Source organism: Erpetoichthys calabaricus, chromosome 13 (assembly GCF_900747795.2).
Source record: "Erpetoichthys calabaricus chromosome 13, fErpCal1.3, whole genome shotgun sequence".
In the NCBI taxonomy this organism is placed as follows: domain Eukaryota; kingdom Metazoa; phylum Chordata; class Cladistia; order Polypteriformes; family Polypteridae; genus Erpetoichthys; species Erpetoichthys calabaricus.
Window position 1 is genome coordinate 59987539 of NC_041406.2, and position 14440 is coordinate 60001978.

The window sequence follows — 14440 nt, forward strand, 5'->3', positions numbered from 1 at the left end:
GGTACTGTCCTGTATTTTAAGTGCAGTTAAAAAATCTTCAGGGTTGGCTTTTCAAAATGTGAGGTCACTGGAAAAATCATACCATCTCTAGAGCACTGATCTTTTATTTTTTGCATAAAACACTGAATTTGGAATGCCCTTTTCTTTTAATTTTTTAAAAAATAAATAACTACTTTGGTGGCCACTAAATGAATGGTTTGAGTGACTATAGTGGTTCACACTATAATTTCAAGTACCTGCCTTGATAAGCTTTGCTGTGTCATCAACAGTGCGACCTGTGAGACCCCTTTACTTATACTGTAGATGTGGGAAGTAGACGTATCAAGAGTTCTGAAGCACTTCACTCTTGTGATTGGTAAAGTTATAAAGATGATTAAAATGAAAGAAAGGTGAATAACAACTGGTATTGCTTAAAACAATATGGTGAGAACCTGAACACCATGTTTTGTAAATAATTTATTGGAAGAATATTTGTGTTTGAATGTAACTCTCCACTGGCTTTAAAACACTAAAATAGCTGTCTCATCACATAATGGACCTGAAAAAATGGCTACTTGCTATAAAAATATTACTGTTTTTTTTTTTTTTTGTATTTCAAATCAACTTAATCTACTTCAAAGCTGCAGGAGCTGCAAAACTGCTGGCAGTGTTGGGCAGACGACAGGAATCAAAAATGACTATTCATCAAAAAAAGAAAGAGACAAAAAATAATATAGAAGAAAAATCTTTCTATGAAATTGACCAACCAAGCATCAACACAGCATGTTATCTGGAGAGACAGCAATACTGTACCTAAACCATCTGCAGCTACACTAACCACCACTGGATTCAAAGAGCTGTTTAGAGAAAAACATTGCTTATTGCTTTATTCATTTTCTAACCCACTTATTCAGTTGAGGATCTTGGGAACCTGGCCTATCCCAGCACTGGGCAGAACTGGTCCATCCCAAAGCACACTCACAAAGACCTTTACAGATTATAATTGACAATTCATCATGCCTGAATGTCTTTGAGAGGTGTGAGGAAACATGCAAACTTTCGAATGCTGGGATTGAAGTCCAGCACTTTGGAGAAGTGAGGCTTATGGATCAATGTAAACCACTGGCTCACTCTACTGCTTAATGCACGGGTGTCAAACTCCAGTCCTGGAGGGCCGCAGTGGCTGCAGGTTTTCATTCTAACCATCATTTTCATTAGTGACCAGTTTTTGCTGTTAATTAACTTCTTTTGCTTTAGTTTTAATTAACTTGACTCAGGCCCCTTAGTGGTCTCTTTTTCCTTAATTAGCAGTCAAACAATAATGAGACACAAAATGAGCCGCCACATGACCAGCTCACCTGTGCCCATCACACAATATCTGAAAATAAAGAAAGGTGAAGGTCTCAGTAAGGATGATCTCTCAGGTCACCACAAGGTGTTCTTAGAAAAAAAAACAGAAAATCAACAGTTTTGGAAATTTCTGCGGTGGCAGAATGAGAGCAGCAATAAGCCATGGAATTAAATGATGGGTTTAATTAACAGCAAGAATAATCGGCTTCTCATTAAGGGATTGGTTGGAATTTGAAATCCTAATTTAGCTGGTCATCTTTTGGCTCGTTTCACATCTCATTTCTATTTGGCTGTCATTTAATTAAGAAAGAAATTAATTCAGAAGACTGAATCCTTAAAAACAAGGCTATTAAAATGGAGGGTAAAGAAGTTAATTAGCAGTGAAAACTGGTCACTGATTAGGAAAAAGGTCAGAATAAAAACCTGCAGCCACTGCGGCCCTCCAGGCCCAGAGTTTGACACCCCTGGTTCAATGACTCCATGCATAATGACTTTTCGTAATAATGCATAATTCTTTTGCACATGTAACCTATTAAAATATGTGTTACTGCTAAAAGCAAAGGACAATGCATACAACTACCAGGTATCTATTCTACATGTTTACTTCAGTAGATCACTTGTTAAGCACCGGTACTGTTTTCTGGCAGACAAAAGCCACGACATGTATAGAAATAAAGTGAAAATGAAGCATTCTGTATACTGATTTTAAAAACATTGTTTTGATAAGGTCATTGTTGTGATGCGTACAAATACAGTGAAATTTTACTTGCACGTGCCAATCTACATGTAACATGTCAATTCTCTTTGGAGCCATTATTGGCGAGTATAATGACCTTCCCTTAAAAAAGTGAACTCTCTGACACATTTGTGAAAAATCTAACACCCTAAAACAGTGGCCAGTTTCCTTACATTTACGGTTCTTATGCACTTAAAGTGTCATATTATTAATCTAGATTATGCCCTAGTAAATTTAAAACTTGTAACCATGTCACAAATTTACTTTATGCTGGCTGGACGCCCTCTATAAACCATTTTCAAATGCATATACCTCCAGTTGGATATATTTCTTTCAATTTAATTCAACACCTACAGTATATTGTCATAGCACACATAGTGTCTTATTTTAGTGGTAACGTGCACAGAAGGGGTGAACCTGGGACTAGAAGACATAAAACTATACTTGGTATACATACAGTATGTGAATTTCCCCTTGGGATTAATAAAGTATCTATCTATCTATCTATCTATCTATCTATCTATCTATCTATCTATCTATCTATCTATCTATCTATCTATCTATCTATCTATCTATCTATCTATCTATCTATCTATCTATCTATCTATCTATCTATAATACGTACGACAGATCAGATCTCCATTTGAGGTGGACTGGTGACTAAATTAGCTCTGTATGATATGTGTCCTATGATATGCTTACATAACATCTAGATCTAGTCCACTCATTGCTCTAGGGGCTACTAGAAAAGGCTATAGCCTTCTGAAAGCTTCAATTGGATTCATCAGGTTTGTAAAATGTGAGATTTAAAGAATTATTTATAAACACTACTGTACATTTCAGTGGCTCAAGGAAAGTGTTATGATGATTCAAATATCATGGTATGTCTATTACTACCACTGGACTAAGCCCTAACCTAAAGTGTTACTTCTGCAGCATCCTGAATGAAATTTTCTAAACTGGTAATCAATCAAGATTGTAAGGCATAATGAGATATGTTAGGCCTCTTGGCCACTAAGACAGCTTCATCCATCTTAAACCTCCCGGTGACTAACCTGGTTAAATGACACAGTAAAATTATTGAGAAAAGCATTGTGTAACATGTTTAGGTTTGACTGTTTTGGAAATGTACAGCACAACACACATAGTGGCCTTACCTTTATCTCGATCATACAGAAGGTCCTCTGCAGAACAGGGGCTTCCATCCTGAGATCCAGGGGGACAAAAGGGGGAAGCACAAGGTGAATGGCTACTGCAGCTACTGCTCCTCTCCTGAACTGAAGGTGTCTGGGTGTCAATGCTGCGTGTGCTGCTGCTGCGACACTGAGGAGGGAATGGTGCTCTGCGGCCATCAGGCACATCCAGTGGCTGAAATGAAACAAAGTAAAAAAAATACTTCAAAGAGAAATCCCAACTTTCAGTAAGGTTAAGAACTACATTGTTACTGCTAACAGATAGCATGTAGTGATTTGTAGCGACCGCTGTTAAAAAATTATATTTTTGGATCAGGATGTCTCATGTCTTTAGCATAATAAATATTTATTATTTTCATATTATTTTTGTATTAGATTTTAAGCTTTTATCTAACTGGTTTACTGCTGCTCCTCAAAAAGTTTGGGAGAGAGTATTGCATTTCTGTTTTTGGCAATTAGTACTCATGAGTTTGCAAATTATATAATTCTACTTTTATTACAGTATCTCTGACTGAACGGCTGTCACTTACACATAATTCAGTTATTTTGTTTCTGGAACCACAGGACAGAATTCTCTTATGCACAAAACATTAAGTACGTGTTAATGCCTTAACTGATGTTGAAATCTAGTTGACCAGTAAAATAAAAAAAACAATAACAAAACAATAACAACTACTGCTAGTTTATTTTCAGTAGCAGAGGTTAAGTAACCTACAGTAAAACACTACATCCATTGCCAATTTCTGAAACAAGGTCAAAACCCACGAAATCTATTCATCTCAAATTATCACTAATTAGGCAAATAATGCATAATGGTACGCAGGAAGAAGCAACGGACAAATACTATACATAAATATATATGTGTCTATATATACAATATATATATGCATATGTGTATACTGTATATATTTTTTTAAGCTAGACATTCTCAGTAACATGGAGAACCAAACCAGTTTCATATAAACTGGCCAGGGATGTAGCCACATCATCACACATCAGAAATGCTGTAAGCTGTTTGTAATGCTCCTTTATCCTCATACTGAGTAGCAGCTCTAATCTCCCTGGCTGGATTCAAAGGGGCTCTCGTCTTCAGTGGTACTTACCACACATGAATGTCCTTCTTCTCCCCATCCTTGGGTTTCTCTGCCTTTCACCCCAATGAGTTTCCCTGTTCTTCACATAACTAAGTTGCCCATGTTTCAAACACCCACACATGCCTGCTATAAGCAAACAAATTCCCTGTTTAGCAGTTAGATGTTCTTTTTGTTCCCTTTTCTTTAGATGTTTTAACTCCCTACTAGAGTTTACTTTGACTTTTTCCAGTAACACTAAAGATATTTTGTTCTTTTCCTTTCGTAGCATGTTTTTCTTACTTTTCTAGATACTGGAAACACAAAAAGACCTTTTTCTCATTGGATATTAATTCCTAATTCGATTTTCTTATTCTCTTCCTTGGACAGATGTTAACCTTAATCAGCTGAGAAAGCGTAGAGACCCACATTTAAACTCCCCTAAAGTGTTTCTTGACAAACAAAACACTGGTTTGACAGCAGTGTCATCCCCTGCTAGGCAGTGACAAAATTTCCGACAAAGAATCTCTGTCCTCCATGCGCGTGACATAAAATGACTGTCTCCACTGTGCCTGAAGACGGCATCAATATGCAATTCCTTTTACATCAAAACAAAAGAAAGTAAGAAACAAATTGCTAAAATGGCAGTGTAAGCATTCTAGTAAAAACACATCCAACATCTGACCATGGTGATTTGTGACAACTGGCTCACTTTTCAGAACACAGCATCTAAGCGCCTTGAGCATGGGAAAGGCGCTATATAAATAAAATGTATTGCTATTAATCTCATCCACAAAGCTATCAGGACACAGGATAAATGGAAACCAGCTACATACAGTGCCTATAAGAAGTATTCACTATTTTAGAGGTTTTCAAATGTTATCAGCATTGAATCACAGTGGATTTAACTTGACAGCGATCAACAGAAAAAGACTCTTTAATGTCAAAGTGAAAACAAGTCTCTGCAAAGTGGTCAAAATTAATTACAAATATGAAATGGAAAAAAATGGATTGCATAAGTATTCACACACCTTAATTATCTTTGGTGCAGCTAATTTGTTTTAGAAATAGTGACATAATTAGTTCAATAGAGATCAACTGCTTGCCCTCAAAGGGGTTTTAATTGATTGTAGTGTAAATACTTCTTATTTGAAAGGTCCATGTTTTGGTGAGTCAGCATCATGGCCTAACCTACACAATGATAACAAAAGAACACTCCAAGCAACTCAGTGAAAAGATGTTTGAAATGCACAAGTCATGGGTTGGATAGAAGAAAATATCCAAGCCACTGAATATCCCTCGGAGTCCAGTTTATTCAATCATTAAGAAATTAAAACGTTATGGTCAGCTGCAAATCTGCCTGAAGCAAATGAGTGTCTGCTTATTATTCCAAGAGCTAAACTTAAAAGAAGTGGTGAGGCGGCCTTCTGCTGTTATGCACCTAAAATCTGGAATAGCTTACCGATAGAAATTCGCCAGGTTAATACAGTGGAGCACTTCAAAAAACTGTTGAAAACACATTACTTTAACATGGCTTTCTCATAGCTTCATTTTAGTTTAATCCTGAAACTCTGTATATGCATTTAATTATCAACATCATTCCTGGTGGCTCCATAATCCGTATTAACCTCTACTTTCTCTGCTGTTCTTTTTCCAGTTTTCTGTGGTGGCGATCTGCGCCACCATCACCTGATCATAGCACCGTGATGTCCCTCCATTGATGGATTAAAGGCCGGAAGTCCACATGACCGTCATCATTGAGTTCTTCCATGTGAACCCTGAATACAATGAGGACTGATTGTGAGGTCATTTATGTCGGGTAGAATGCCTAGAGGGGGCTGGGTGGTCTCGGGGCCTGGAACCCCTGCAGATTTTATTTTTTTCTCCAGCCGTCTGGTGTTGTTTTGTTTTTTCTGTCCTCCCTGTCCATCGGATCTTACTTTTATTCTATGTTAATTAGTATTCCCTAATTCTATTTTCTTATTTATTTTGTCTTTTTTCTCTTTCTTCATTATGTAATGCACTTTGAGCTACATCATTTGTATGAAAATGTGCTATATAAATGAATGTTGTTGTTGTTGAAGCAGGTTGCCCAGGAAAGCCAAATGATTGTTTAAAAAGAAAAAAAAACAAAAAAACAAGTGAGGGAGGCCCCTAAGAGACACATGAAATTTCTGAAGGAGTTACAAGCTACAGTGACTCAGATGGGAAGGACTGTGCATAAAATCATTGTTGCCTGGGTGCTTCACCAGCTGCAGCTTTATCAGACGGCAGAAAAGAAAAAGTCATTGTTAAAAAAGAAAATGTTCCAGAAGGCACTTGGGTGACTGTGAAGTCCGTAAAATAAGGTTCTATGGTCTGAGGAGAGCAAGCTTGAGCTTTTTTGGACATCACACTAAAAGAAGTGCTTGTACTATAGCAAACAAACCTGCACTTTGGAAGAAGATTTGTTTTCCAGCAAGAAAGACAACAACTTCCAACATAATGCCAAAGCTACTTGGGAAAAGGAGGAGGATGGCAGCATGCACTGATAGTGCGGTGCCACTCCCAAATCTACACAGGAATGGCTTAAAAGCAACAATGTTAATATCATGAAGTGGCCATATCAGAGTCCAGATTTCAATCAATTGAGAATTTGTTGCTGGACTTGAAGAAGGCTGTTCTCTCACAATTCCCATGCAACTGACAGAGCTTGAGCATTTTTGAAAAAAAGAATGAAGAAAAACTGCAGTATCCAGATATGCAACAATGACAGAGTCCTGCATACACAGGTAAGGCTGTTATGGCTGCCAAAGTTGCAACTACTAATTACTGAGGTGAAGGGGGCCAATACTTTTGTGATCAATTATCTTGTGTTTTATATTTGTAATTAATTTAGGAACACTATGCAGAGATCTGTTTTCCCTTTGACATTAAACAGTCTTTTTTCTGTTGATTAGTTTCAGAAAGGCCATATTAAATCTACTGGCATTCGGTGTTGTATAATAATAAAATATGAAAACTTTGCTGGGGGTGAATACATTTTATAGCTACTGTATTGGTGCACACTGCTCATTATCACCTTCAGTGCCTAAATACAATTTAACAATATCCATCATCAAACCAAATTAATCCAGTTCACGGTCATATGGGCCAGAGCATATCCTAGCAGCACTCTGTGAAAGGCAGACACAAATAAATTCCCCTTACCTTTAATAATGGCATCTAAAGTTCTTTAGAAGTACCACTACATCACTTGCTCTTTCTTACGAAAGCCAGTTTTAGTAGAAGTAGACATTTATAGATTTTTTTAAGCCTGCCTTTAAAGTGCTATGTTGCAAGATGAAAGAGAGAAATATATATTTGCAGCTGGCAATAATGATCAAAACCAATTTTTCATTTAAATCATATAAAGTCTTTGAACAATTTCAAAATGACCCAAGTGTCAGAGTATGAAAAAGCCATTTGCTGTTCCATATTATGCTGTTCATCATATTGTCAGGTTTAAGAGCAAACTTTGCAATGAGTTCATTGAAGCTCTTCATCTTTCATTGACAGGAAATGATATGGTGTGGGTGATAGTACTGACAATATGGGAGATATTAATGTAAAGTATGCAAAAAGAAGAGCTCACAACAAAACGTGGACTTGGAGATTTCAAATGATGTGCAATTTTCAAGGCATCAGAGTTATATATGAAGAGCAAATAATATTATGCTTAACAGCAAATTAATATCCTCAGTTTGTAAGCTGCAAAACATTTCAAGCAGATCTTCATGATTGTCCTCAGCCTGAAAGGCTATCATTCCCTATATTAGCAGCACTGACTACAAGGTATGAATCAAACCTGAACTGAGTGTCTGTTCAGCATAGCAAGTATCCACAGTCACTTAGTCAAGGCCAATTTAGAGTCACCACTTAATTTAACATATATATCTTTGAGATTTCAGAGGAAGCTAAAGTGCCCATCAAAAGTCATGCAGTCACGTGGAGAACATACAAACTCTGACTCCAAACAGATAACGACAGAGTCAGGAATCGAACCCAGGATATTCGTGTCATACTTCACAAAATAACAAAACATTCTCAGACCTGCTTAATTTAATTTCGGGGTAGCAGGGAGTGGCAAACCCAGCAGCATTAGGCCCAAAGCTGTTTATGGCACCATTACATGATGGGGCACATGCAGACACACAGTTCCACATTTAGAATTGCTAATTAACCTAAAATGCATATCTTTAGGATGTGGAAGGAAAACCTATGTATCTAGAGAAAACCCCAACATAGATCCAGGGAGAATATGCAAACTCCACATAGACATCGAAAGGGCAGGGAGTCAAACCCAGATCCTTGTGACTATGAGGGCAACTACCCAGCTATTGTTCCACATTTCAATTACTTTAATCTTTGTCTATTTTTATGTTTGTTTTGATATTCTCATTAAAAGTGACGAGAGAATTCCCACTGAATTCGCTTTCCCTCAAGTTCAGCGAAATCACAGAAATGTTTGTGAATGTTACTGAACTCTGCACAGTGCATTGAAGTCAGTCAGGAAGGAGGAACTGAACTAGTTTTAAATGGATTATAACGGTGCAATGGCCTTTTAAGTGTCCCTGAGGGCAAGGGAAAGTCTGCCAACTATGCAGGACTGATTATGGTGGCAAAATATGTGATCTGAGCTGTGAGGCAGCAATATTAACCGCTATGCAACCGTGCCTCAAATAACAAGACACAGATGGAATGAATACCACAAACAAAATAAAACAAACAGCCACAAGCTAGCAAGAAATAAATTAAGTACAGATCCATACACTCACAGAGTGCCAAACGTGGGGTACACAGTGGCCATGCCATGAAGTTGTTGCGTGAAACTAGCTCAATCCACTGTTTGTAGTTACGGTGCAGAGAGAACATCAAGAAGACAATGTCTTGTAAATATTATAAATCTTTAGTTTCTATTATTTCACAGCCTGTGCTGTGTGTTTTCAGATGAGGGGATTGGGAGGGCTCCTTTAAGGCTTGCTTTGAGATCACTGCTGGGCACATGCCTAACTTGCATGTAGAATTAGCCATGCAGTGCTGCACTGCCACCACACAGGATGTTATACACTCAGCGGTATTTGTATACTGCAAGTTTTTGTTTATTTTTTTTAATGAATGGGAGATGGAAATCTGGGAGTGTTTCTCAACCTTTGTGCCTTTGGGACCCATTTTTACCTTTTTAAGTTCACAGATGACCCACAAACAGCAACTGAAGAGCCCTGAGGTTGAAAAGGCTGTGAGTGAAAGAAAGGAGTGTGGTTAAAGATGGAAAAAGACATCCCACAGCACTGCTAAGTGCTTCCTTGTCCGGGTGGGCAGGGATGGTTTCAGGGCATCTTAGTAGTTGAAAAAGTGTTTTTATTTTCTTGCTCGTGGCCCAGTGATGGCCAAATTCGAAACAATCTTACAGTAGTCATGTGTGAAACTTCTGCAATGTCATTGTGGCCTTGTAAAATATCATGTGGCGCTTGGAAAAAATGTTCACCTAAGACGGCTGCATGGTGAATTTCCAGGAAAATATTCGGTGAACAAGGTCACCTGCAAACATAACCTGTCCGGTGTAAAAAAAATTTTGACAAATTTTGCCGATCAACACTACTCATTAATTTGAAGATGCGCAAATTTAATTTTGTTTTATTAAACAGTATATAAATAATTTAATTAATTAGAGGATATTATTAGAATATAGGATCCATTTTTAGAGTGCAGCTCCTACAAAAACATTATCACGATATTACAATTTGGCACAGTATGCAATAAAATGTAATTGTTTAAAAAAAAAAAAAGATTTGTAATTTTATAAATGATCCTTTTATTATTATTTATTTTTATCTAACAAACAGAAACCTGGTGCCTATCCCAAAGGCGTGGGGTGCAAGGCAGGAAATAGCAATAGATGAGAATAATAACTAATACATTGCAATAAATTATGTGACATGAAATTATATGTGGGAAACATCTATTATAATTTAATAATTCCTCTTGTGAATTTCTGATTAATATAAATTGCAATGGCTTCTCCATGACCAGAAAAGATACAAATAAGATTTCACACATTAAAATACACATTGAAATGCTTGACCTTGGAACTCATTTATCATGACTACAAAGACAGACATTAGAAAGTGTCCTCCACTCAAGTTAAAGTAAAGAATACAAAACAGTAGAGATTATTAGAAAAACATGGAATATCATATAGAGCATAATGTAACCTAATAATGTCCATCCACCCTTTCCGGTCCTTCCTTCCAGGTCTGCTCCATCTCCTGGCCAGGATGCCCGTCCAGCCTGTGTGGCATCTACAAGGTTAATTCCAAAGCTGATGTCTACCTAACCTGCCGGTACCGCTCAGTCAAATTCAGAGACCCTTCATTACATAAAAGGCCTTATTCTTTACATGATGTTTTTCTCTCGTCATTGTTGTAAACTGTCAAGTGGTTTGGCAGCCTCTTTGTATATCAGTCATCGACCACCTTTCAAACACATGTCCTTGCACCTTCCTTCACTGAAACTTCATATTCTAGAACAATCCCATGATGATACAGAAGCTCTTCAAGAAATGAACACTGAATTCATTGCAGGATACTTTACTACCCATTTGGGTTTCCGGAGGTTGTCTAGCTGACTTCCCAGAAATCTTGGCCAACAAAAGGGTTACCAGCTAACAACTCAGCACCATACTTTACCCATGTGTCCAAAATATAAGCCCTTAGCCTAAACGACACAATATCCCATCAATCAATTGACATTTGGCACAAGATGTTTTGCTACCAGGCACACTTAAGGCATATCTATGTATGTGAATATAGTGTTTGCTATGGCTGCTTCTCCCAGTCATGCCTCACCAGGGGCATCATGCATAATGCCGTGCGTAGAATTCACACTATAACATGGCGTACGGACAAAAGCGGAAATGTGCTTACGCACAAAAAAATCCAGATGCATAAATCTGTGCGTACGACAATTCCACGTTCTTCCACTACATAAATCCCGGTCAGTGTGAAAAATAACGCACATGCACACGCCTTCTGTCCCACCCCAACTCCTCCCAGAATTATGTCTCTTTGAATATGCAAATTAATATAAACAGCCCTTAAGCTCAGCCTTCTGTGAAAGGGCAATGGCAAAAGCAAGAAGGAAAATAGAAGAATTTCAGCGAATACCAAGTGGAGGCAAGGAAAAACGTACTATTTGTTGGTTTAAACAGTGGTATAAACAACAAAAGGAAGTTGATCGAGTGACATAACGTGTCGGAGAAACTCGAAAGCTCATGTTCACAAAGTCGCACAGTGCCCGAAATTAAAAAGAAGTTGTCACATATCAAAGTCGCCGTGAAAAAGGTGAGTCGTAGCCCACCGTCTGAGTGTCATATGAAAGCTTATTAGGGTACAGAGAAAAAAAAAAGGCACGCAGTGGGGAAAAAGCATGAAATGTCAACTTTAATCTCTAAATTTCAACTTTAATCACGTAGTTTATTTTGTCTTTAAAGTAGAACATCATAAACTTCATCTTAAAATCATTTAATTTACTGATTTCTCAATCCCATCGTAACTAAAGTAGCATGTTAAATGCTTTGTTTTGTATTTGATCTTCTAATTTATGTGCTCTATGTGTGTGAATCACTACGTGCTTCCGGGCTTTCTCTTCCTCCGACAGGACACAGAATCCATTACATTTGTGATATTACAGCTCTCTGAATAATTAAAATACTTAGATGTATATGTGATATAATTTTCCTGATGATAGGAGTTAAAGCATGTTATTAAACATGAGAACACAGTGGCGCAGTGATTGTTCATGTCTCACGCAAGATGCTTGCTGCGCCATGCGCAACCTTTGATGAAATACTTAGCAGTACTGTCTCTTTCAAATGTACTAACCCCCAATTCCTGTCCTTACTTTTCTTTCTCCAAATACCCAATCGCCACACAATCAGCTGTGTAATAGACGTTAAGCCATCTGTAAGCTTAGAATGGCGATTCTTCAAAACTTTTAAGGAACATTGAAATATCTTCGTAGTACATGTTTAATTATTCTATCCATCTATCCTTCCAGTGTTGCGTCAGTACCAGAAAGAATACTGCGCGAGGCAGGAACAGTCCCTGAACTAGCTAGCGCTGCGGCACCGTGTCCTTACACAGTGTTTAATTATTAACAATATAGATTATTTAAATGATGTTAACATTTTATCTGTATAATATAATAAACATATTTTGCTGCATTTCATCTTAAAAATGATATCGTCATCATATGTAAATACGCGCTTTATAAAGTGGCTAAGGTTGTGCAATATTATAACTGCATTGCAAGTTTACAGTGAGGAAATTGTACTAATAAGTACAAATAGTTCTACAAGGAGCACTTGATGGACTAATTGAGTGCGTTTATAGTTCTTGGGATGAAACTGTTTCTGAACCGCGAGGTCCGTACAGGAAAGGCTTTGAAGCGTTTGCCGAGTGAGAGCAGTTCAAATAGGCAGCATGGCTGAGGCAGCGTGTGCTTGATGCTGTATACCGATAATTCTCTGCTGTAGATCTGTGATTCTCCACTCAGATACAGTGATATAAATTCTCCGAGTGGTGCAGTGAGAGTAATATGGAAAAAGATGATCCGCTGTGGCAACCCCTAACGGGAGCAGCTGAAAGAAGAAAAAGAAGATGCAGTGAGAGTAACAACGCTAAAGCAGCTATGGTATTTGGCATACTTTGGCTATTTCCTGGAACTTTATATTGTTACAGGTTAATTACAATCAGCTGCATTAAACTAATGAACAATATGCAGTTAGTTTCAGTGTATATGATAAAGCCGCATCAGGGATGTGGATCTAAAGAAAGGGTTACCACACAGGAACAGTAGCACTGCTTTGATGCTGGGTGCCGCCAGTCTGCAAAATAGAGCGGAGAACTTGCGTATGCTAGGGTTGGAGCTACTGTGGAAATGTGCGTGGCTTTACGCCAAGTTTAGGTTTTATACATCGCGATTTGAGCGTGGAAATGTTCGAACGTAACATTTTTGTACGTACAGTATGCATCGTTTATACATGAGGCACCAGGTATTTCCATTATTGCCCACTCCTGTCTCTTTCAGAGCACTGGAACTTCTTTTTCTAAGGAAGACAAAAAGTTGTTAAACATATGGAATGTTTTTCTCTCAGCACCATGAATTTGAGGCATTCCTCTCGTTAACCTGCAAACACTTTAGCTGCGTTGTATCTTTCAGGGAATTTGTATGTATCCCAAGAAGCTAACTGTGAAGTAAGAGAGAGAGACTAACCCCAGTCAAGAAGACGGTTTCCAAAGCCAATCTGGTACACAGCTGTGAATGAGACTACATACCCCTTGCCTGAGTATGGGCTACCTCCTCGGAAGTGTGATTATGTAATCTTACTTCTATTTATTATTTATTTTATTTATGTTAATTTATTTTATTTCTATTTATGTTATTTGTATGTTTTTTCTTCTATTATTGTAAAGCACTTTGGCCACAGCATTCCTATGTTGTTTTAAATGTGCTATATAAATAAATTGACATTGACAAGTGAAAAAGCGTTTCACATCTTAGAAGGCAGTTTTCAATGCCAGAGTTTACTCTGTCTTAATGTACCCTATATATGCATGTTGCCCTTCACACAATGACTACATCAGTTGAAAAAAGACCAAGCTACATGAATTACTGGACAAGCAGGTGCTTACTGGGCAAATAAAGTCCATAGTCTTGGCTTCAGATTGGTAAGTTTAGTATTCCAATTAGGCCAAAAAAGATTTAATGATTTAATGAGTACAATAACAGGAGAGCAATTTTGGATCATTCTTTGTCTGATCTGTCCTTACATCTGTTTGCCTAGGGAAGTACCATGAGGAAAACAATTCCTAACAACATAAATCTAAAGATCACTGGTGGAATGGTGGAATGCAAACCCCTCCAGCATGATGAGGTTCTTACAAAGAGTAATACCTTGTATCTTTAAAAACAAAACCTCCATACACTCTACCACAACATTTCAGTCTTTAATTTGTAAGTGTAGACTTGCTCCACGAAACAACAACGGCTTTAAGCACAGTTCATATTTACAAAGCCAATATTTTTAGTAC

The 14440-nt window shown here is 37.7% G+C and overlaps 1 protein-coding gene across 2 annotated transcripts in view; it reads right to left on the reverse strand.

Annotated features, from left to right (window-relative positions):
- The window catches only part of glcci1a (glucocorticoid induced 1a), a 294096-nt gene that overhangs the window by 42273 nt on the left and 237383 nt on the right, over positions 1–14440 (reverse strand). For both annotated transcript variants that reach the window (XM_028817035.2, XM_028817034.2), the window contains exon 6: positions 3223–3433. In XM_028817035.2, the coding sequence (XP_028672868.1) occupies positions 3223–3433 (211 nt within the window). The remainder of the gene's footprint in view (positions 1–3222; positions 3434–14440) is intronic.